Source organism: Tetrao urogallus (genome assembly GCF_951394365.1).
Source record: "Tetrao urogallus genome assembly, chromosome: 1".
Lineage (NCBI taxonomy): Eukaryota > Metazoa > Chordata > Aves > Galliformes > Phasianidae > Tetrao > Tetrao urogallus.
In genome coordinates this window covers 125,943,134-125,966,940 of record NC_136813.1, presented here as the reverse complement: position 1 = coordinate 125,966,940, position 23,807 = coordinate 125,943,134, and the positions used below count along the sequence as shown (strand labels likewise).

General features: G+C 46.0%; 3 protein-coding genes across 3 annotated transcripts; 2 read left to right on the top strand and 1 right to left on the bottom strand.

The window, feature by feature from the left end:
* Positions 1-4,386: 4,386 nt before the first annotated feature.
* On the top strand, positions 4,387-7,322 carry LOC306946846 (uncharacterized protein; the record flags this gene model as incomplete). Its single annotated transcript, XM_079535947.1, has 4 exons — positions 4,387-4,517; positions 5,718-5,819; positions 6,632-6,743; positions 7,221-7,322. The coding sequence occupies 4 exons, from the start codon at positions 4,387-4,389 to the stop codon at positions 7,320-7,322; spliced, it is 447 nt and encodes a 148-aa protein (XP_079392073.1).
* Positions 7,323-10,984: 3,662 nt separating this feature from the next.
* On the bottom strand, positions 10,985-13,809 carry MCAT (malonyl-CoA-acyl carrier protein transacylase; the record flags this gene model as incomplete). Its single annotated transcript, XM_079541171.1, has 4 exons — positions 10,985-11,425; positions 12,164-12,381; positions 13,154-13,241; positions 13,354-13,809. The coding sequence occupies 4 exons, from the start codon at positions 13,807-13,809 to the stop codon at positions 11,003-11,005; spliced, it is 1,185 nt and encodes a 394-aa protein (XP_079397297.1). The 3' UTR covers positions 10,985-11,002.
* Positions 13,810-19,809: 6,000 nt separating this feature from the next.
* Positions 19,810-23,555, top strand: TSPO (translocator protein; the record flags this gene model as incomplete). The annotated part of the gene is made up of 3 exons (XM_079549447.1): positions 19,810-19,997; positions 22,390-22,528; positions 23,382-23,555. The coding sequence occupies 3 exons, from the start codon at positions 19,810-19,812 to the stop codon at positions 23,553-23,555; spliced, it is 501 nt and encodes a 166-aa protein (XP_079405573.1).
* Between the last annotated feature and the right edge of the window lie 252 nt (positions 23,556-23,807).

The window sequence follows — 23,807 nt, the reverse complement described above, 5'->3', positions numbered from 1 at the left end:
AAATGGTGTCTGACATGGAAGTGTGCATAAAGCAAAGGGGTGTCACTGAATCCCTCCGTGTGGAAAAAATGGCACCCACTGACATTCACCAACACTTGTGAACGTTGATGGAGACCAAACAGTGGCTGTGAGCACAGTAAGGCAGTGGGTGTTGTGTTGAAGCAATGGCAACAGTGACAGTGGGTCACCTCCGCTGGTGCAGATTTTTTTGAGCGCAACATGCAGCTCTTGTTCATTGCTGGTGAAAATGCATAGCTATTGCTGGTGCCTGTGCTGCAAAGTAGTGTTGTGTGGCTGAGAATGTGCTCTATCAATTAGTGTGATTGTGCTCTCTGCCTCTATTGTAGTTAACATGGAAATAAACAGGTTGATCCAAAAGTGATTCCTCCTATGTAGATCATCAACACTAGTTTTCTACTTCCAGAACCGTCTTTAAAAACATACTCAGTGTACTTCTAAATAGCTTTGCCAGTAATTTCTGCATAAGGCGTACAAAACTGTGTGCATAACAAACACAATAGTTACGACTATGTAATAAAATACATAAATACAATATAGAAATTACCGTTAATGCATTCAGTGCATTATACTAGGGAGTTATTTGCCTACCTTCTTAAAAAGCATTACCACAGCAAATCTGATCAAACTGAATGCAAGAAAACCATTACTTTTCCCCAACTCACCTGCCACTATACCTGGGTTAGCAGTGTTTTTCAAGCAGGAGATTTTCTGTTCCCTTTTGCTAGGTTAAAAAGAAAAAAAGATACAAATGGAAAAAAAAACCTGACTACACAAAGTAAGGATAGAGTCAAAATCCTTTTTTGTATCAAAGATGCTTCATTATTTAATCATAATTGTGTTCAGAAAAAGTCATAGTTACCTTCATATAATTATGTGCTTAAGGAGCTTTTAAAACTCATATCTATTCAGAAAAACATTAAGTGTGTATTTAACTTAAAGTACATTATTCGTTCTGCTGAAGACACTGAGCTCAGCTTTTGCTTTGCTAAAGCCTTACAGAAAAGAATGAGCTCTTTGATCTGTTCACTGGGCTGGAGATGTTCTCTGGTACTGGTAAGGGTCCTGCTGTGCCTCTCAGATGTGCTGTGAGGATTAGATTAAGGTCACTTGCTATTTAATGATGGATTATAACTCACGCACACTTAAAACATCCTGGTTTCTCTAAACCAAACTCAGCTTGCTTACTCTTTAAGTATAAATGAAAGAAAAGAGGAAAGAATAAGAAGGATGGTAGAAGAGTGATACCTGCTGCTTTATCAGATCAGACAGGGCTGTTGCTCCTCTTGCTCACCTCTGTGTGGATCCAGACTGGAGAAACAAAACACGTCTGTGATAATGCAGCTGTCACGTGTGCGTCTATGTATACTCATATACCTAAATCTTAAAGGGATGACAAAAATCAGCAGATGGTTTCAGTTTGGTCCTTAGCTGCCAAGAAGACCAACAGTAGACTTTGCTTTGGAACTAAGGGAGCCATATCTCACGCACCTTCAGGAGAGCAGTCCTGTCAGAGTGTCTGCCCAAGTGCTTCCATGTGTGCCCAACATGCAATGAACACCCTCTTAGTTAGTGATCCCATACATGACTGTGGAGATGAATTGGTGGGCAAAGGCAGCAGCACAGGCTGCAGCTGAATGCTTGGCAGCAGAACCCAGCCACTGCAGCGGTTTCTTTTTTAGCCTGTGGGAGGAAGGTATTATCACAACAGGTGTGAGGTGGCATATGTTGTGCTTGGGCTTTTGTCATGGTATTGTATGGTTTGTTTACATGTCTGATTTCTGTAGTGCATCGACTTATTATAGGTCTCTTTCACAACTCAGTTTTCATCTCCTACAGATATAGACATTTCCATTGTGTGGCCTTGTGAATGTGAAACTAGCATCTATTCTAGAAATGAAAAAAAAAAAAAAAAAAAAGAGAGAGAAAGAAAATACCTTTTTTTAGAGAATTTTTCACAGTGCATGGTTGTGAAGTCTAAGAATAGTTGGTGTAAACACGCAATAGACACTTGAGGTTTTATTTCAGTTTTTAAATACATTCCATCCATAGTGTTTGTTTTAGTAAAGGCTACTAATGGCCCTAAGTTTCAAAGACACATGAGTAACATTTTTCCATTTGTTTGAATCTTCCTCTGGTACCTTCAGCCTACAGGAATAGCAGCACTGCATAGCTAGATGTTTGCTCCATGCCTTGGAGTGAGTGTATGGATGGGTGGTTTACCTTCTGCAAGGCCAACGATGCATGCTTGGGCTGTTTCTCTATGCCACCTGCTGAGGCTAGCCACTTCCACAGAGTTGGCACTCTGGATATCGAAGAGAGTACTTCGGCATTCCTGGCATCCTTCAAACATTATGCAGCCATTCCCAGGTTCTCTTTGGCCTTTAGGATCCTGTGGAGCTCATGCCCAAGCTTGCTCTGAGAGAGCTGCTAGAGCATGACTTGCCCTGGATAATGCAACTCCATAGTGTACATGTTGTGTCAGCCTTGCCCAGAAATGAAGGGAGATGTAGCTGTTGAATGGGATCACCTGTTGAGCACCACTATAGTCAGCAGCTTGCTGGACTAGGTGCTTCTGTGGGAAGTGAAGGGCTGATACTAGTGGAGGGGAATACAGATTTGAACTGAGATGGCTTCACTATATGGTGTGTATGGAGCCTCAGCACTTGGCTCAGAGCTAGCATGTTCTCTGGGGAACTGGGTTACTGGAAATGAGGTACAGTGCTGGAAATGCTGAAAGTTCCTCTATAACCCTTTTCTTGACTTTTGCTTGGACTGAGGTGGGAGACATAGAGCAACACGTAGTGGAAGCACTATTTAAAACAAAATAGGGAAAGGATACAGCATCTGAAACTACTCATTTTTGTTATTTTTGAAGATGATCATAAGCCTTTTAACTATCCTGTAATGTATGTTCAGATTCTGGCACTGACATGTAAATAAACAGCTATATGACTAAGGGTGGCATTGTATAAATAAAAGGAAAAAATGTATGATTATAGTCCATACAGTATGTTAATGTCTACTGAACACAAGGTAATCCTTAGATTTTTTTCTCTAGTCACATTAAATGTCAGTAAGTGAAGTCTTTGCTTTTGCAGTGATACAGGCTGAACCGAATATACCTTCATTTAGTTATACCAAGTTCTGCTAGGTTATGGAAGTGCGTTTACTTATGCAATAATACATACACTGTAATATTTGGTAACTTTGCTTTTGGAAAATGTAGAGTTCTTCTAAATACTGAAAGAAGATCAAGGATTCCTTGGTGCATAACGGCCTCAAACTTGACCTGAATGTAAGACATGAAGAACAGAGTTTACAGGATTGCATAGAGCTGGCAAACAAGTCCACTACAAGCAGCGTTAGGACAGATAGTCTTCGCTTGGTTGAGCTCCATCTCTGAGAATATTTTACACAGATGTTATTCTGCAGAGTGTGCTTAAAAGGACAAAGGAGCGCAGCCTGGGGGGAAATCCCATTCATTGTTTTCCAGGATTACTCCATCAGCAAAAGGAGCTAGCTCAGTGATGATGTAGCTGGGAAGCAGAGAGGATAAAGCAGCAGGCCAGGGTCACACCAGATAAAAATGCACATCCAGAGGGCTGTCACTGAAGTCACTCATCGGGCGCCCTGAAGGCAGCAGGTGGAGCAGAGCTCACCAGCAAAGTGCAGAAGCAAACATCCCCAGGCTGGAGAAGAGCTGGCTGCCCCAGTCTGTGCGTGCGGATGTAAATAGCCCCAGTGCACAGCTCTGATGTCACCGGGCTCGATAAGCCCAATAAAAACATTTCCAAAGGCTACAGACACGCCAGCTCTGCCCTGAGCTTTGCTGTGAACTCAGCCTCTGTGGTGCTTTCAGGAAGGCCTTATCAGAGGATGGGAAATGCTGGAGATGGCCCACTTGGGCTGAAACCCAGTGAGCTCTGTTGCTTATTTTGCTACAACAGGAGCAGCCAAGCAGCCGCTCGTAGTCTGTGTGCTGGATGCCGGCTGCTGCTAATGAATTGCCTTCTGATGGGCTGAAGTGGGATAACGCTAGGCAGCTCACTGCCAGGCATGGGATCGTGTCTTGCACTAACTGAAACCACTGGGAGCTATACTTAGCTACGCCAGCTATGTTTATCTATATTTTCCAATTTCTGGGCTGTTTTGACCCATTACAAGGAAGGCTGCCTGCTCGAATCTTTGTTGGTACATCTGTAGGCTCACTGAAAGTTTCCTTTGGGGGCTCTCAGAATAGCTCTTACCTCAGCGCACTGCAGGCCCAGCAGGGGCGGCCACGCACACCGAACCACGTCCGCCTAAACCCAACCTCGCGTTCCCAGACAGTATGGGAGTGACGCTGGCCCTTCTTTGCAGAGCACCATGTCCCAGGCGCGGCGGAGCCCCAGGCGTGTCCTTCTCTCCAGATACCCCGACGGAGCGCCAGAGGAGCAGACGTACGGCAGCCTCCTGGCAGCGCCAGACACTGCAGAGCAAATGGAACTCAATATCAGGTATCACGTCGCAAGAATGCTGCTTCTGTCCTCCCCACCCGCGTCCGAGCCCCCTGACCTTCACAAGGCTCCTGGCTAAGCCCAGGAATCACAGTGGATGATATTAAGAAAAGTTGATGCAAATGGAGATAACCTGTAGTGCTCAGCACCAACGGCACAAGATTATGCTGCATTAAATGTCTGTAACTCTCTGTGCTGCCCAGGGACGCAGATGTGGCTCTTCATTAGAGGCCCACCTGTTAGAACAAGCAGCTGAGGAGGCTGCTTTTACATAATTCTCCAGGCGCCTCTCACAACCAACTGATAGTGCTATACTCTTTTGTTCTTTCTTTTTCCTTTTTAAATCTCGCACATTTTTCCAGTTCAGGGATCGGGGGCTGTCTTTTGCAAGATCTGTGAAAATTCCTTTCAGTGTTTATTTATTTTTTTGTTTAACCAACCAAACCAACCTTGAGTTTATCTAAGTGGTCTAATCTCTAGAATTAGACTTGTAAGCCCACTTATTGTGCAGCATAAATGGACCTCAGCAGAAATACGAGTTCAAATAAAAGCACATAGTCATAACTAATTTTACTTAAAAAGCATGCACGCTTAGGAGAATCTATACTTATTTCATTGGAAATTTTCATCAGTAGAGTGCAAACAGTTTGGGGATGCACACAAATTCTTGACCTTTCATTCTGGACAGCAGCTGCAGCATAGGGACCCGCCTGCCCTGAAGCTCCCCACAGATGCTGTTTCAGTTGGTTCATATTCCAGCATCACTCGCTAGCTTGGGAACTGCTCTGTGCCATGGCAAGCGCTGAAGCGAATCTGTTGGACAAAAGAATTGGTTATGTAATGTGAGGTGTTTTGAGACATCTGAAGTGAAAGCTTTGTGAAATATTTTGACTTTGTGGAAAAAAAAAAATCCAAGAAACAATTCTGTTGTGTTGTATGAAGAAATTAGATACCATGGCTTTTCAAAAGTATCAGATGAAAAACCAGATGAAAACATCCTAGCTCTTGTGTGTATAAATACGGACTTAAGGTGTCTGATCAATCAACAGATAAATAATAAAAAAGCTGAAACATTTAGCATTGACATCCCTACCTTAGCCCATCCACTGGGGAAATAACTGTGCCCAGCACTTGCAGAGTAAATTTTGAAGAAGTGACTTTGCTGTGTGTTCCTTTAACTGCTATTTCAATGCCTTCCAGCTCAGCTATCCAGGTTGGCCATCAGCTGGCACTGATTGGGGATGAATTTAACAGAGCCTACAGCAGGAAGATTGAAGACACACTGCTTCACTTGGCACGCAGGTGAGTTACCTTGCTGACACCATCTGTCCCTGAATGCTTCCAAAAAATCATGTCATACAGATAAATAATAATGTTTCTGCATCCAGAGTTTAAACAAACAAACATAAACATTGCCATCATTGCTATTTCATACAGAATCTAAGAAAGAAACCATATACTGAATCTTATTTTACAAACAAGAATCTTATAATGTAAATTGTTTCCACAGACTGTAACCATTTACAGAGAGTTAACTGTTTCTTGGTGCTTAAAATTTCACAATAGCACCGTAGTTTTCCTTGGCTAGACAGCATCTTTAAGCACAGCAAAGTGAGGAGAGGCCCAGCAAGTGCAGTGCTTCAGGGATTAACGTGTTACTGCATGTCAAACAACCCATCATCGCACATACAATAAAACATGGCTCAACTCGTTTGCACTGCCTTTTATCTGCTGAGGGCTGGCAGGGTTGTCATGCATAGTTATCAACTGCAGATTAACTGCAGAAGCACAGTAATTAACACAGTAATGTCCCAGTAAGTTGGTTATTGCAGACTTGAAGAGAATGAAGCCCAGTCATAGCTGTGTTCCTTAACTCAGCCTGGGTCACCTTGACCCGAGCTGCTGTGCATCTTTTCCAGCCTTAATGATTCTATGAAATACACATGTATAGGATACTCTTTAGACTTCCAAGAAGGAACATTTATGTTTTGGGCTTCTTTTTGTAGTTTTCTATACTTTGGCATTTTGTTTGCTAATTTTTAGAATAAAGCTACTATCGTCTCCGTGGTTTTTTTTTTTTCTCTTTCTGTTTGTGGTGTTTTCTAAATCATCAGGGTTGCTATCAGTGTTTTCCAGACATGGAATATTATTAGAAGTGTTACAAGAAGCTTTGGAAACTTTCTGAACAATAACTGGACAAAGAGGATTGCTGACTATGGAAGCTGGGTATGCACTCTCCCTTTTCTCCCACTTTCTGCTCAGAAACTCCTAAATGCCAAGGAGTAAAGCCTATTGGGTTACTCTGGGCTTGGGTTTATTCCTTAATTTGCTGATACACCCCCTACCAAATGCCTTGTTCACAAATCGAGTGACCTAAATGCCTGCAAACACTCAAAACAGGTGCCAAAGTGTCACTGACATCACTGGGGCTCCATGCAGACAGGAGCCTCCCTGCTATAAAAAGCTGTGAGGATACATTCTGGATTAGATAGGTAGGGCTGTTATAATCTGTGTTGTATTATGTTTTGGAGAAGATATGAGGACCTTTTAGACTTTGGGTAAGACAGGTGAGGCTTGACCCCACTGCTCGTTCCTGCAGAGGAAGAGGCGACGCTTTCAGTTCAGCACTCCCCTTGCCCTCGCTTTCCTGCACCAGCACTTTGCTCCCTGTTGTTCCTAATGGCCTCCCTTTTCCTCCTGCAGGTTTGCCGGCTTCCTTTCAGGTGTGTCTGCCAGAAGCTGGTGCCTGCAGCTCTGCTCGCTGTCGCATTTTGGTGGGCCATAAGCTATGGACTGCAGAATTAACACAGAATTACCATAGGAGGTCATTGCTGGACTCTGACCAATATAATTAACACCCAGGTGGTGGCAGCTGGTTTGTTTTTCAAATTTACACTGATAAAAATCTCTTTTATATTTAAAACCTAGGCTAGTGCTGGGTCACTGCTGTTTGGTAACTTTTTTAAGAAGAAAAATGTTTAAAATTATGAGGTTGTTGCTGGATAACTGCCTGACTTGCTAGTTTTGAAGTGTGAGGCCAGGTTACAAAGTCCATTTCTGTCCTTTTTTCGTTTGTTTTAATGCAATGTAAAGCATCTATTTCATATCATGGAGTTTCTTGAAAAGATTCCAGCTGTGGGGGGAGACAGAAGGCATGCTGGTCATCCTTAAAACTTAAACACTGTAAAAGCAATAACAGAGATAAAAACTATGATACTTTTCTAAAATTAAATTGTTGCTTCACATGTTCTGCGGTGTCATCTACATTATTTTCCAAGACTGTGCTGTTACATGTTAGTAACACAATTCCTTATCTAGTTAATTTATCTAACACTACAGGACAGGCTTTAGTTGACTGTGTAATAAGAAAAGCACATGGAATTACGTTTGGTTGGAAGAGGAGCTGTTCAGATGGTGTGCTAACAGTCACGCTGGTTGGACTGGCATTCAAGTGCCTCCCAGCTCAACCCATTACTTTTCCAGTATGTTTCAAAAATGTAATGACAGATCTTACATCCTTCTGCTTTACGAAGTCAAATTCTGAGTTGTCCAGGAAAACAAGAATCTGTTTGAATTTGAGAAGGGCCTTGGTTTTGCGTTTGGCTGACTCATCTTAGAAGCCATGTGGTTAGCGGGAAACTGCCGACCGGAGAGAACTTGCAAAATGGCGGCGGGGGCAGATGTCAGCCCCAGCAACCCCGTGTGGCAGCCGGACACGGCCGCCTTCATCTCAAGGGCAAACTGCAGCCACCCCATATCACCCTGCCTACCTGTGTGCTGCTTTTCACTGCGCGCAGATGCAGACAGAGAGAAAATGAAAGCGAGTCCCTGTGGTTTGGGCATTCCCCTCGCAAGAGGGGTTACCTGCTTCCTGTCTTGTCAGGTGACCGTCGCTGCTGCTAGGGTGCTTCCGCAGCAGGGAGGTGCGGTTCTTAGTGGCCTTGTCTGAGAGGTTGGAGCTTCCAGTCTGAGCCCCACCTTTAAGTCAGACAAGGGATTGGAAGCATTCTCTTCCTCCTAAAAGTAAATCCCAACCCAGGACAGTTTCAGAGGACTGAGGAGTGCGTTTCTGCTCCCGTGCGAGCAGTACCAAATCCCACTCTGCTCATGGGCTTCCACCTCACACAACTTTTCAGCAGGGAAAAAGAGGAAAAAAAGGTCAAACTAGAATCTTTTGTCCGATATTTTGTTGTAAGACTTTAAAATATCTTTACCTGACTTGAAATGCAGAGGAAAAAAAAAAACAAAACAAAAACCAACCAAGGTACTTCAAGGGCGATGGGCCCAGTATAGCTCTAAGCATTCAAACAGTAGCACACACACTGGAGCCTCTCCAAAAATATGTCCCCTTTCTGTCACAGTGCCCCAGACTGATCTGCCTTTCAGCAGTAAGCACGCTGGGTACCTTCCAGCAAAGCACACAGGATGTGATTGGAACCATGGTCTGATCCAGAAGGTGGCAAACAGAATTGTTCACGTAGCCAAAAGCCAAGCCAAAATGTCATCAGGCTGTCCTGTTTAATTCCATATTAGAGGTATAACAGAAAATATTTCACGGTCATTATCTAGTGAAGGGTAAAAATTCCCGTCAGGAGAGTATAATAAACCACCTCAGCAAGGTAACAAATGTACCAACTGCCATTATGCAATCCTTCCTGGCAGAGTCACTTCAACAGCACAAAACAATGCTGTGTTTCTGGATAAATAATCTCTATGCACTGGGAAGCAGTTATGTACAGGAGGCTGCTGCTCTGTCACTGCCATGTGACTGCTGCCAGGGATGACTGCAGTTTTTCACTCTTGGGGTCTGCAGTATTGTTAACACTGAATCCCAGGGGAAGTACAGCATCTTGTACGGATGGAACAAAACACAGCACTGGAGAACAAGAAACGTAACCACACTGACACGAGGGAAACACAGTGCAAACAGACTCTGCACCAAGCATCAGCAGGGATGCTCAATAAACAGGAATAGCTAGGCTGCCTCACATGTGCCATCCTGCTTATGGCTCTGCACTGCGACTCAGGAGACCCGCATTTCATTATTTTCTTTTTTAAACAGCACACTTCCTCATGTGACAGAGTTTACGGCATTTGACTTTTTTTCCACATCCTGTTTCTGCTTGCTCCTAGGTGCAGGAGCTGCGCTGGCTTTTTACATCATTAAACTTTCAGCCTCCGAAAGAAGGGGTAGATCACAAGCACATCAAAAGAATGCTAATAACAGCAATAAGAGCTAAGCACCCTTTGCCAGCTCACACATACTATCCTCCACCTTCTGCAGATGGGTTTTAGGACATGAGATGCCCTCCTGCTCCTTTATAGTTATGCATAGTTTGGCTTTTCCTATGCATCTACTAAATGCTATACTAACAAAATTCCAAAACTAAGAAGACAGGAAGGTCAACCCAAAGATACTGCTCAGCTGAATATCCACAACACAGCCTTTGCCTGCACTTTTGTACACAATCCAATAACAAATGGCTGCTCTCTGATTTTCTTTAGAGCTTTAAGCACCCCTTGCAGGCAAACAGCAAAGACTTTCTGAGCATTCTGTGTGTAATTGTCACAGGTCCCAGAACTGCATAAGGAGCTTGTACCCTGCTGATGAACCAGTGGTTAGCCAGCACTGCACTATTCACAGCCACAATGTACAGTATCTCTCGACTGTGAGCCTTGCCAAGGCATTCCTTTCCTTACTTTCCTCCTTCCAAGATAACCTAGCACCGGTGTGACACTGAGCAGCTACATGGAAAAGTTTCCTTCCATGTGGGGACTACCTGTCAGTAATCACATGCTGTGAAGCATCCAAAATAACCAGAAAAGTTCTACAGTTTACCGATAGCTTAAACTTTAGGAAAATCATATCCTTTCTGCAAAACAAACAAAACAAACAAAAAACAACCCAAATCTATTTTGCCTTATTTGACTGCTAGGAGGCAACAGTGAAACAAAAGGATTTGATGGAGGTAAACTTCATAGCAGGCAGCTTAGGCAAGGCATGGGGGGAACACCCCTGCACCAGAGTGGCTGCATGGGGATGGAGTCACCTAAAGGAGCCCATGCCTCAGCAGGGCATCATCAGGCCTGTATGGGACAGAACAGTGTAACCCAGGCAGCACACCCTGCACAGACAGTGCTACTTCTGGCTGTAATTTGAACGCACACATGCTCACCACTCACACAAATTCAAAATAAACAAAACAAAAAGAATAAAAACAACAAGGACGTTGCTTGCAGGATGCAGGCCAAGGAGGAAGCTGTTTGGTCATTTATTGACAACTCTACAGTCCTGGTGCAGGTGGGAGAGCTGAGCTCCCGCTCCACACCCAAGGCACACGGAGAAGAACATTTCCTGTGGTGACGCATGATGCTCCTCTCACTGCGAAGAGCCATCAGTGTTTCACACTTCCCCTTTCAGGAGCCTGACATTATTTGTACACTGTGGAAAGCACAAGTCGCGTCGATTCTTCTCAAAAAGCTGTTTATGTCTCTGCTGCTTCCTCCTCCTCTGTGACGTCCACATGGCTGTACTGCCTCCAGGCTTTCAGATTGCACTTTCGGAGAACCGCTCCCAGCTGTTTCCCAGGACCCACCTCGTAAGTGTATGGAAATTCCGTTCCCTGCTTCCTCTGGTACACAGAATGCATAGTCTGCTCCCACAGCACGGGTGAGACGAGCTGCTTCAACAGCAGTTTCTGGATGTGCTTTGAGTGCATGTACTTTTTGCCATCCACGTTGGAATAGACACAAATCAGTGGTTTTTGTATTTCGATGGATTTCAGGACTTCAGCCAGCGGCTCTACTGCTGGTTCCATGAGTTGTGTGTGGAAGGCACCACTGACCGGAAGCATTTTGGTACGTGTGAAGTTGAATTTTGGGGCATTCTTCTGCAAAAACTCCAAAGCCTATAAGAAAGGGAGAGCAATCACAGCCTGACACAACAGAATTCCACGTGCTCACTCCACCAGATTGGCCTCTCCAGGCTCAAGGCAATAAAGCCACTCCTCTCCTACCCAACCACCAAGCACACACTGGGGAAAAAACAAACCATGAAGCAAATACATAGGCTGTTCTGAAAGTAATGCCTCCTATTATTTCTACAACAAAGAACACAATAACACAATTTGATAGAGCAAATTCTCAGCTACAAAACACCATTTTGCAACATAGTCCCCACCATTAGCTATGCATTTTTGCCAGAGATGAACAAGAGCCTGCATGCTGTGCTCATAAAAATCTGTAGAAACAGAGATGACCTATGGTTGCTGTCACTACTGTTGAAAAGTACCACCAGCTGCCTCCATGTGTTCACATCCACTGTCTGGTCTCTACAGATATTCAGTAAGTGTTGATAACTGTCAATGGCTGCCATTTTTTCCACATGGAGGAATTCAAGGACAGAACTTTGCTTTATATGCACTTCCACGTCAGATGCCATTTTGTCAGACCGCCCCTCTGCTGCCATCTGTCACACAGAAACAAAATGTAACACAATATCGGCGGGAAGGTTTAGCCTCTACAGCCATACCACCAACATCTGCCTCTGGCATTGTGGGCCAACAAAACAAAATAGGTGGCATTACTTTTGGAGCAGTTTTAAGACATTAAGTTGAAGTAAGCAGGTGCATCTCCTGCAGCAGTACCTGTATGTGGCCTGCGATGACTCTGCTATCTGGGAACAGGTAGTTGGAGACCTCGCACACGGGGTTGTCTATGCCCAGCGACTCACAGTGCCTACGGGCTTCCAGGCAAGCGTATTTGTAGTTGACTTCTCGTCTGCCGATGACTGACAGCATTCCACTGGGGACGGCCTCCGCCGCCGCCTGCATGGCCTCAGCACGTACCTTCACAGCATAGAGTGCTGAGGGGAGAAGGGGACAGGTGAGTGCAGACAGGCAGCTCGCTCACATCGGGAGTGAGAATCACAGAATCACTACGGTTGGAAACATCACTAAGATCATCCAGTCCAACCATCAACCCATCCCCACCATGCCCACCGACCGTGTCCCTCAGTGACACATCTACACATTTACTGAACAACTTCAAGGACAGTGACTCCACCACCCAATGCACCACTGCTCTTGCAGAGATGTATTTTTTTTGTAATATCCAATCTGAACCTCCCCTGGTACAACTTGAGGCCATTACTTACTATCCTATAACTTTTATTGGGAGAAGTGGCCAACCCCTATGTCACTGTAACTGAGTTATAGAGAGCAATGAGGTCTCCCTCAGCCTTCCTTTCTCCAGACTGAACAATCAATCCCAGCTCCCTCAGCCGCTCCTCACAAGACTTGTGCTCCAGACCCCTCACCAGTTTCACTGCCTTTCTCTGGACACACTCCAGGGCCTCAATGTCTTTCTTGCAGAGAGGGGCCAAAACTGAACACAGTACTCAAGGTGCGGCCTCACCAGGCTGAGGCCGATCACCTCCCTGCTCCTGCTGGCAGCGCTATTTCTGGTACAGGCCAGGATGCCGTTGGCCCTCTTGGCCACCCGAGCACATTGCTGGCTCACGTTCAGACGCCTATTGACTCCAAACCCTTTCCAAGGTTGGTGTTTTTAATGGCGACGTCACGCATATCAAAGACAACCGCAGGAACAGAAAGCAAAATTCACCCTCCGATCCGCACCTTCCGCAAAGTCCATGGCTCCGGCGAACACCAGCGCAGCGAACTCACCCACGCTGTACCCGGCGGCGGCCACGCAGCTCTCCACAACCTGCACGGACACACGCGCGGCCGTCAGCGGGACCGGGCCGGGCCGAGCCGGGCGGCGGGAGCCACGTCGCGGCCCCGGCGGCTCGATGCGGGGCCCGTCGGCCGCCGCCTACCTTAGGCTGCAGGTGGTTGAGCTTCTCTACGGCGGCCAGGGAGGCGACGAACACGGCGGGCTGGCAGTGCCGGGTGCGGTCCAGCTCGGCCCGCGGCCCCTCCAGGCAGAGCGAAAGCAGGTCGTAGCCCAGCACCTTCTCGGCCAGGCGGTACATATCCCGCACGCCGGGGTAGCGCAGCAGCCCGCGGCCCATCCCCACGAACTGGCTGCCCTGCCCGGGGAACAGCAGCACCGTGCCCTCCCGCGGAGACCGCCCCTCCCGCCTCGCCTCCGCCGCCTCCCCCTCCTCGCCCGGCTCCCCGTCCCCCACCGAGCTCTGCAGCAACTCGCTCAGGCTCGCCGCCCGTTCCCCACCGCCTCGGAGCGAGCTGCCCCGCCGCCGCGCTGCGCCGCGCAGGACGCCGCGCCCGCTGCAGCCAGCGAGCCGCCATGTTGCCGCGGCCCAGCTGCCCATGGCCGCCGTCTGCCCGCCCGCGTTGCCCCGGGAACCGAGCGGCCCCGCCGTCCACGGCTCGCGCCGCGCTGCTCCGCGACGCCTCCTTGGGGCGGGCCCCGCCGGCGGGCGGGCACTCGCGGCAGAGGAGGCGGCGGCGCGGGAGCGGAGCGGAGGTAAGGGGTGGCCCTGGCCCCGGCCGGGGATGGGGGGACCCTTGTGCCGCGGTGCTAGAAGCCGGAACGGCGCGACAGCTCCTAATGGGACGTCTCCTCACGGGCGCCAGGAGGGGCCGGGTTTATTTTCTTAGATTTCCAGGCTCCCTCGGTTTCTCGGTTTCTCTCTGCTCTCTTGGTTTCCTCAGTTGTTGTTGGGGCTGCGGGCCCCTCGGGAAGCGGCTGAGATCTAGAGGGGCCGTTCTGTTCCCGGGGAGCCGCCGGCTGCTGAGCCCGAACAGAAGCAGCACCGCTCTCCCTTTGGTTCCACACGAAGGGCGCTGGCCGTGTTGCAGTGCTCGGGGCTTGGCCGTGTGGGTGGGCCGCCAACTGCCCTCCGCTATGGAGCCAGTCCTGGCAGAGGTTCTCTTACATCCCGCTCTGTCTAAAGAATTCCCAGGTCTGCACGGCGCCCGTACGGGGAATATCCAAGGGGAACGTCTGTGTTAATTATATACACGGATAACGCTTGAGAAGTGGTGGCAGAGGAAGACTGCCTAAAGGGTGCTTTGTCTTTAAAATACAGCCTGTTCTGAGGATCTTACACGAATGTACATGGTGAAAGTTACAAGAGACTGAGCAGTAAATGGCAAATTGTCACGCAGGCAGATCCATCCCAGCAGACAGGGCTGCCTCTCAGTGTGTGGCTTTGCCATTTGGAAAGCAGTGGCCTGGGCAGCGAGACCTGCTGTGTCTCCAAACCAGATAAGCATGCTTGTGTCGCTCACCTATATCCTTAAGGACATACCATCAGCTGTTTAATTTATAAGTGCACACTATAAACATATAGTTAGAACTTTATGTTGTATTTCTATTATGCAATATATATTGTTTTAAATTATAAATGAGCCATAAAAGTCCCTTACTTCAGGCAAACACACCTGATATTGCTCCAGCTATTACTAAAGATTTACAGACAAGACTCCTTTGAGGCAGCTAAGTTCTGTACCACAAGCTGTGAGAAAACTTTGTCTTCATTGCCACGGGTTCCCAGCAGCCAGAGCCGAGGCAGACCTAAGAGGTTTATCACTATCCAACAGGCATGCACCCCTTAATCCTTTGGGCAGCTATGTGATGTGGAGCCTTTCCCCAATGAGGATTTGCATGCTGCCTCGCAGATCTGGGTAGAAACTTACTGCCCCCAAAACAGCATATCAGAGAGGATAAGTGTCTCCTCTGGGGGGCCTCACTCCCAACTTCTGCGGCTTTGTCTCTACCTCAGCGTGCCCAGGACCACAACTCCAAAGCCTTGTCGGTAACTTCGCCCCACTGAGAGATTTTCCTTAGCACTGTTAATGCAATAGCTGTAACTTAAGCCCCGTGTGATTGGAAAGCCAGCACCAAGTTACTTAAGGGGATTAGTCAGAGGTTTATCGGAGCAGGGATATAACACTGCAATGGAAGCAGCTGTCCTCTTCTGCTCCTGCTCTCTGGCAGTGCTCAGGATGGATGGGGGAGGGCACACACCTGGCTCTCACAGAGCTGCTCCTTCACTCTGGGTACTTCTTCACTACCCTGAGGCATGTTGGCTCCTCTGTCACAGTACACGTTGTTCTCCACACCCTGTTCTTTCTTGTACACAACCTCTTCCAGACAAAGGAGAGGACACGGAAAGCTTCCGCTTCACTTTCTGTACATTGTGCCACCCTAGGAAAACAACCTGCAAAAAGACAGAAGGCTGCAAGCCATAATGTTGCTGATTTTCCCCTTTATTTCTCTTGGTGCGTTACAGAGCTGGAACTATTGTTGGACAGGTCGGCTGCTTTGAATAGCCAGAAGCAGTATTGGTGAAACAAACTGGCCTGCTACAGCCAGACTGGGCTAAGCAGAAAATGGGCAGGATGATGAGGAAAACATTGCAGGGCAGAGACGAGAGAAACAGAAATAAGCTTCTATTAAGTGTGTTGAGGGAGCAAAGATCTCCAGCAGCAGAGATCAAATTGTCTGCATGCTGCAGATACCATCTACAGACATCCTGGTTTCTTCAGTATGAAAATCAGGGTGCAGAAGTATTGCACAACCAGCTCTCCCTGCAGTGGAGCTGGGACCCAACTGGGAAAGCAGTGTAGGTTGTGTAATGGATGCAGCTGGAGGGGCTGTGCTAGCATACTTGTGCCAGGTAAGTTATCGCTAAGTAACTTCAGGTGTCTGTACATGCTTAGAAGACAGGATGTGCCCCAAACAAAACAAATTAGAGAAGGAAAGCTGTCTGCTTCACAGCCTGGATGTTTCCAAATGCAGAACCTGCATATCTGTGAGCATAGGGCACGAGTGGCTGAAGGATCCTTATTACCTCAGCTGGTGTGGAGTGGCTGGGAACCCGCCTTTGGCCCTGCACACATCAGGTGGTTACGGTATGTAATTCCAAATGAGTAATTCCAGTTATGAACAATAACAGCATTATTAATGTTAAAAAATTTTAAAAATCCTTGTTGTCTCATTATAGTTGATCATAAAAACTTAGATGGTTTTCAGGCCTAAATCTGTGAGCATCATGCTTAATTCAGACAAAGGTGGGTAGGATGCTACATTGAAAAAAAGGCAGGGCTGGCAATGGGCTGGCTTTATGAACCCTTCAACTCCATTACTCTCAGAAATTTCCTGGGCATGCCACAGGCAGCACAGATCTGTTGCTGCACTGCACATTTGAGACTGGGCTGCAAGCTGCATGTTCACGAAAGGTTAGAAGTGAAACCTGAGATCAGATTGCATCACTCAGACCCCTTCACCATGTTTTCTCCTGTCTTTGTCACCTTCACAGAATCACAGAATCACACAGAATTGTAGGGGTTGGAAGGGACCCCCAGGGATCATCGAGTCCAACCCCCCTGCCAAAGCAGGTTCCCTACACCAGGTCGCACAGGTAGGCATCCAGTCAGGTCTTGAACATCTCCAGAGAAGGAGACTCCACCACCTCCCTGGGCAGCCTGTTCCAGTGCTTACCTTACACTGGGGTTTTACACACTGCACCTTCTGTCACAGTCTGCCCATCACTACTGCCTGATCTTTTGCCATTCTAGTCCCAGCTTCTTCGTTTGGATGCAGCACATCTCCATTGTGTGGTCACTTCCTCACTGAAAACCTGTACCAAGTAACCAAAGATGGACAGAGCTCCTTCCAGAGTTAATCACTGTGGCTCCATGAGTCAGCTGTTGCTTTTTATGGGTATTTGATGCTGGAATTTAGCTTCTGGGGAGTTAAATACAGAGCTCCACTGCTGATAGACAGCTGTGTGTTACGGGACTGACCCTCTGGCACACTGCAACTTTGTTACACAGCTCTATGTGATGCAGGAAAGCATTTTGCAATGCTGGCAAGTCCTGAGAAATGCTGTTGGGAAACAGAGTATGTAATTAGTAGTAACAACAGTCAAAATAATAGGACACCAACAGTCAACTCAAACCAGTACATTTCACCTTTTTACTACTGTATCTTCCCATCTCCTGTTCACACACAGCAGTACTTGCCCTGTTTCTATGCTTTGTGCTTTCCCCATTTCTGTGTGCCCTCCTGATTTCTTGTCACTCAGTTTTTCCTCTGATGTGTGGAGGGACAGGTTTGGAGCTGTGTCATTTAGTCACTGGCTGGAGCAGAGCAGTTTATTTCCAATTTGATAGCATTCAGCACTTCCAGCCTGCAAACCATGTTGGGCCTTTCCTCCATGGGGAGAAGCTGACAAAAGGAACAATGCCTGACGCAGCCCAGCTGCTTGATACCTGCAGGAAACTGCCCTGATGCTTCTGTGGCCCAACGGAGTATAACGCCCCTGAGGTCCTCACTTATCACTTTGGGAACCTACTGGCATTGGATCAGTGTGCTGCAGCAGCAGAGCTGACTGGCACCTTGAGGCGTGTGTCCAGAAGTGCACACTAAGCCCTTATGTGCACTTATTCATGATGTGAGCAGTGGTGTAACAACTGGTGAGATCTGAGCTTTCAGCTTGTAATACAACCTTTGGGAATTACCATCTGAGGACAACCACAGAGGACCAAGGTGTGGGAGAATGCCTTAACTCCTCTACTCTAGGTAAGACACTACGTGGTGAAGCAGCAGGAAGGACACAGGGCAGGAAGTGCAGCAGTGACCACAGCACAGAGCTATGCAGTTCTTTTCCTCCCTTCCTTGCAGTCTATCCTCCACCCAAGACCCGGTGCTGCTCCAGCAGGCTAGTGCATTGTTCTCCCTCCCCAGTTCTCCCCAGCTCAGTTGTGCATTTGGCACTGCTGGGCTTGTCTTTTGCCTTGCACCACCCTTCTGTTCTGGTTTTGACAGCTTTACTGCTTTGTTTGCTGTCCTTTTTGTGTGCTCCCACTCCTTCCCTCCTACAGCTCTCCCCTGAGGCAGCCCCACCGCCTACACGGCCTTTCTTGTTAACTCCTTACATACTTTGGTACCCTGTGTGCTTCTCCCATCCCTCTGTGCTGCTTTTCTTGCAAATCTCTGCTTTGCATCTACCACCCAAAATGTTTGTGATCCTACTCAGCCTTGTGGCTGAGGATTAATTAAATTAATCCTCATTACATCTACATGGGCAGAGTGAGACCATTGTGCAGGAGATGTCCCTTGCTGGCCTGGCTCCTTCCTGTTCCCTGCATAAAAACACAGGGTGCCAGCAGAGCTCTGACAGATGATGCCATGAGTGCAGCATCCTATTCTTAAGCACATCTGCTACAGGTAGGATTTTCTCTGTCCCACTCCCTGTCTCCTTATCGCATCAGACACAGCTGTACCAACAAAACCTTCATACAGTTTCATATAGGACATCCTCCTTTGGCACATCTCTGAGTATGACTGCCCTACAGCTCTCTCTCCTGGGGGTGTCCAAGGCCCAGGGCTCCCACTGCCTCCTGCAGTCTCTTTTGTGATTCCTTCCTGCCACCTGCCCTCCCACCAAACAGATTAACAGGAATGGGGTGTATTTGACAACTGTGTAGTTGAAAAACAACGCGTTTTGGTTCTGCCCTTTTTACTGCACCTCTTATCTATTTGCATTTTAGCAACCTAAACACAGATCTTTTATAGCATTTGACTTTCGGCCAGAAAAATGGTGACCAAGTTTTTCCCTGCTTACTTTCTGACTCGTTTTATTGGTGCCCGTACACTAACTCAAGCAGCTCGGCTACCAGAGTGAGGCAGCACTTTGTGTTACTTCTGCAGGCAAATTTAATCCTGTGGACCGTATGTGTTTGGCAGCTAAGATGGCTACAAATGATTGCCTGCTTCAGGAAGAAGCTGGTGCTACATTCTCCTCCTATCCATCTTCATCCTCCCTGGCGTTTTATCTTGTGTCATTTTCTCAAGCATCTGCTGCTTATCACATCCATCTCACTGCTCACCCTCCAAGGCTAGAAACACAACACAATGTATAGAACTACTTTGCTTGGGCACAGGCAAGACACACTGCTTTATTCCCAAGTGCACCACTCCAGTGAGTGAATGGAGCTCTCACTGAATACAGAAATGCAAGTTTCTATCAAACTGCATTGTTCCCCTGGTATACCCAAGTGAGAAGATTGACATAGGTAAAATTCAGTACCCTTACTGCACAAAGCTTAGAAGGAAATGAAAGCTCAAAAAAGCCAGAAAGTAAATGGTAGGTTCCTATATGGAGGTGAGTACTGTCCAGTGAAGCCAATACAAGATCCATTAATTTCAGCTGCATTGAGAGACGAGAGTAGGCTGTGAATCAGACCCTTCCTCTGTATACTTTTAAAATCTGCCTTAAAAATATGAAATAGTTTAGTTGTTTCCTTTTAAACTTACTCTGCCAATCCACTTTCTTGGGTTTGTTTCAGATTCAGTCTCAATGGAAGTGGTACCGGCCTGGGCCTCAGCCGTGGGTTTCACGCTCCTGCCTCATGCAGGAGGAGTTTTAGGAAGCAAGATAACCAGAAAGGAAATCCCAGTGTGGTATGAATCTCTGCAGAAGCCATCCTGGTGTCCCCCTAACTGGGTGTTTGCTCCAGTTTGGGGAACTCTCTATACATCTATGGGGTATGTTTTTCACATCGTATCAATACACTTGTGTGATCTCCAGGTTGTTCATTATACAGTGCTAGACTAGAAAACTATTATTAAATTTCTGTGGCTTGTATGTCTGCAAGAAACTGTACCGAGCTGCCTGTCTAGCAGGTACAGATATGTCTGGGGAAGCTGTGTGTGGGCACGCTTTGTATGCAGAACTGTCCACTTCAAAAGCAGGAGTCGGAAAAGCTGCCATTCATCTGCTTTCCTCATTCATTCTGAGGGGAAGATCTGCCAAGCTGGCAGCAGCGAAGTGAGGCAGCTTTGGGATTTCTTCTCTGCATGTCCTTCAGTGGTTTTAGGAAATTAAAAACAAAAGGGAGGGGTGAGAGGATTGGGACAGAATTGTTTTAACATAGCTCAATTAAAATAAATCCAAAATCAAAACTAATACACCCTTTCAGCTTAACTGCCAGCCTGTTAAGTTCTAGACATCTGAAACCCTCTGCTGTCTCCTTTGGTACCTGTGGGAATGGGATTTGGCCTTATGATTCCCTGTTCTTCTGACAGTAATTGCTGTGCTGCCAAGTATTTTAAAGCAGTTAAATAAGAGAGACCTGTTCCTTTCCAACATTATGTCATTATCCTGCAAGTCAATTTAAATACTACAACACCTGTTGCAAAATACAGCAATGATCCAGTATCTGAACGCATACCTGAACGTGTAAGAGAGCTGATTTAACATTCTCTCATTTTGGTTTACTTTTCTGGAAATAAAGGCTTTGTAATTTTTACAGATCCACATGCTCTTTTCTGTCTGTAGTCTTTCTTCTTTCCTCTTCTTACAGGGTATGTGTGCATATTTATTTAATTGCTCTTTGCTCTTGTGTGCTCAGAGTTAGAATTTGGGTTGCTGTCCCTTGGATAAAAAATGCCTTATCTCAGGGAGACAAGAGCTGAGGGGCTTTCTCTTCAAGCTGACTGTGCAATCTGTAAACTTGTTTCTTGAATTCTCATCATAAAACTGGACGTCACATTAAATCTTTTAAAAATCACTTGTGGTAATACCAAAAGCAAGCAATATGTTCTGAGGTAAGTGGTTTCAGCTACATACTATATACATCTAGCTGACTGAAAATCATCAGGCTTTTGCTTCCATAACCTGCCATGTATAAACCTTGGAGTGGTTAAGACTTCTCGTTTGTACAGAATCTGAGAATATTAAAAGCAATAAATAATTAAATTCAAGGTTTAAAAAGCTTCCAAAGTTGCATTGTTTAGTCTTTATGAAAGACATGGCCACAAAGCAAGCCTGGGTCACTATCTGAGTCAAAGAGAAAAAGAAATCCTCCTTATGTGACTGAGATATGTAGACTGCAACAGCTTAAAAGTTCATTACCACAGAAACACGTTTGAGCCCCCTGCTGTTCAGCAGGTGCACAGTGCAGTTCACACACCTAGCAGACTCATACAAGAAGGTGGAATCTGTATTCAGTTACTAATTCTAAACCAGGCGTATAATTCAGGGTGTTGGCACTTTGTCTGTGGGACTCTTGGAATGACTGTGTAGTCAACTGCATTGGTACGTCTAATGGAAAAGTTAAATGAACAAGAGTCTCCCTGTTCTAATCAGTCTCTTAAAGTTTAAAAGAAAATCTTACAGTAGTCATTTCCCAAATCCAAAGAATTTTTGTCTTTATCAGCTTATATTCTGGGATCGTTCTGGTGAACAGTTCTTCTTTGGCATTAAGATGATCTGTTAAAAAACTTCAGAACATTTTTGGAAGATCTTTTTATAAGCTGGTGCCCCACAAGGGGGGGAGGGTGCTGGACACGCCTTCAGTTCTTTCTCTAGAAGTCCTAAAAATCTCTGTACCTTCTGTACCCTTCCCTCCTCCCTTCTGAAATGTGACTATAGATTCCTTTTCTGCTCAGTCACCATCCACATTCACGCATGCACTTTGGGATGGTACTCATTTTGTTCATTCCCGTCTCAATTCCTACTTCTACACTCATTTCCATCTATTTAGAAAGGTTTCTTCCAAACAAAGATATTTTTAAACCATCCTCTCTCAGTACTGACAGCAACTGTTTCTTCCTCTCTTTAGAGACTTACCTTTTACCTTCAAGTCTTTGACTTGCTTCCATTTCAACACAGCATTCTCTATTAAGACTGAAATGCAGTAAGCTATCTGCTTTTCTGCACCTAGAAATGAGAACTCTGACGGAACAGGGAATATTTCTCTCCATCTTGCTGTCTGCAGCAGATAATCAACCCTTCACAGTCAGCCATTCTGTCAAGTAGTGCCAGGACATTTCCAAGTGAATTTAGACTGACACTGAAGCAATTTCATTTGTTTAAGAAAACACGGCCGCTTTCTAACCAACGTACTGGATTATCCCTTGCATTGGCTTTCTTCAGATACGGCTCCTACCTGGTGTGGAAAGAACTGGGGGGCTTCAGTGAAAAGGCGGTGGTTCCTCTGGGCCTGTATGCAGGGCAGCTGGCATTAAACTGGGCATGGACTCCCATATTTTTTGGAGCTCACAAAATGGGATGGGTAAGTGAATAAGTTTGTTTCTTCAGCTTATGCTTTTGCAGTCATCTGCGAGGTGGTGAGGCTAAAACTTGCATCATGATTTTTTCCGAACCTGATTTGTATCATCAGTACAGAAGATGGCTTGCAGAAGTTTGCTGCTGTTCTTACTGCATTCCAGCAGCCACCTGTGAGAATTTACAACACCCTTAAATGTTCAGATTACAAGTAGCTTTCTGACACCTGTTGATAAGAGCCTTCTGCGACTACAAAATGCAAACAGTTATGCCTTAGCAAAGTTCCTAGGTATCTCTTTGGCAAACAGTGGCGATAAGAAGCTTATCATTTACTCACGTAATCAGCATCTGGTTTAGACAAGAGCAGCTTTCTGCATGCTGAAGAAAAACAGCTCACCTTAAAAATAAAAATTAGTATTAAAAAATGATTTGCCTGGCTCTCTAAATATAAGAGCAATGTTTTAAAAGCAGAATGCTTTGCAAACCATAATTAATTCAACCACACCACATCTCTTTAGGCAGTATCTAGAGCAGAAAAGCACTGGGTGAGATTACGTGGCTAAGGAACTGTTTCTGCTACCAAGAGGAAAAAGAGAAAAATAAAAGAAGAGTACGGATGAGAAGAGTCTGCTCCCAGCTGCAGTGTCCTTTCTTCTCACCGTTTTATCTTTGTATCAGTCAGTTCAACTCTTAGCTCAGCAAAAATCTTTTTGCTAGCTACGTGCTAGCTATGTGCTGAGAAGTCAGCTCACAGAGGGAGCTGCAAAGTGTCAGTGCTAAGTAGAAAGAGCCACATAAATACCATCTAATTAAGAAAATGTAATGAGGAAAAGGACACTAACCACCTTCCTGTGTTTTAGGGGCTGGCGACTCTCCTGCTCACAACTGGTACAGCAACAGCTACCACTGCTTCCTGGTATCACATCAACAGAACAGCTGCTTACTTGATGGTCCCGTATTTAGCTTGGCTGACCATGGCTTCTGCGCTCAATTACCGGATCTGGAAAGACAATCGCAACAAGAAATCTGAATAAACAGCTTTCGGTCAAAAACATTTTTTTGCTCCAAGAATTTTCTAAAGAAAGTTATGCCTTACTACTTTTTTAGCTGAACTATTTACACTACATTATAATTTGATGCTGCAATCCTTGTTTTAAACAAACGTGCCTCGAGTAGGCAAGTCTCAAAGCCTGCATGAAGTTTCACAGCAAATTAAACGATAGAGCACATCAGAAGGTACTGGTTTTCTGTATTGCAGCATCACGTTTTATATGACAAATAGCATT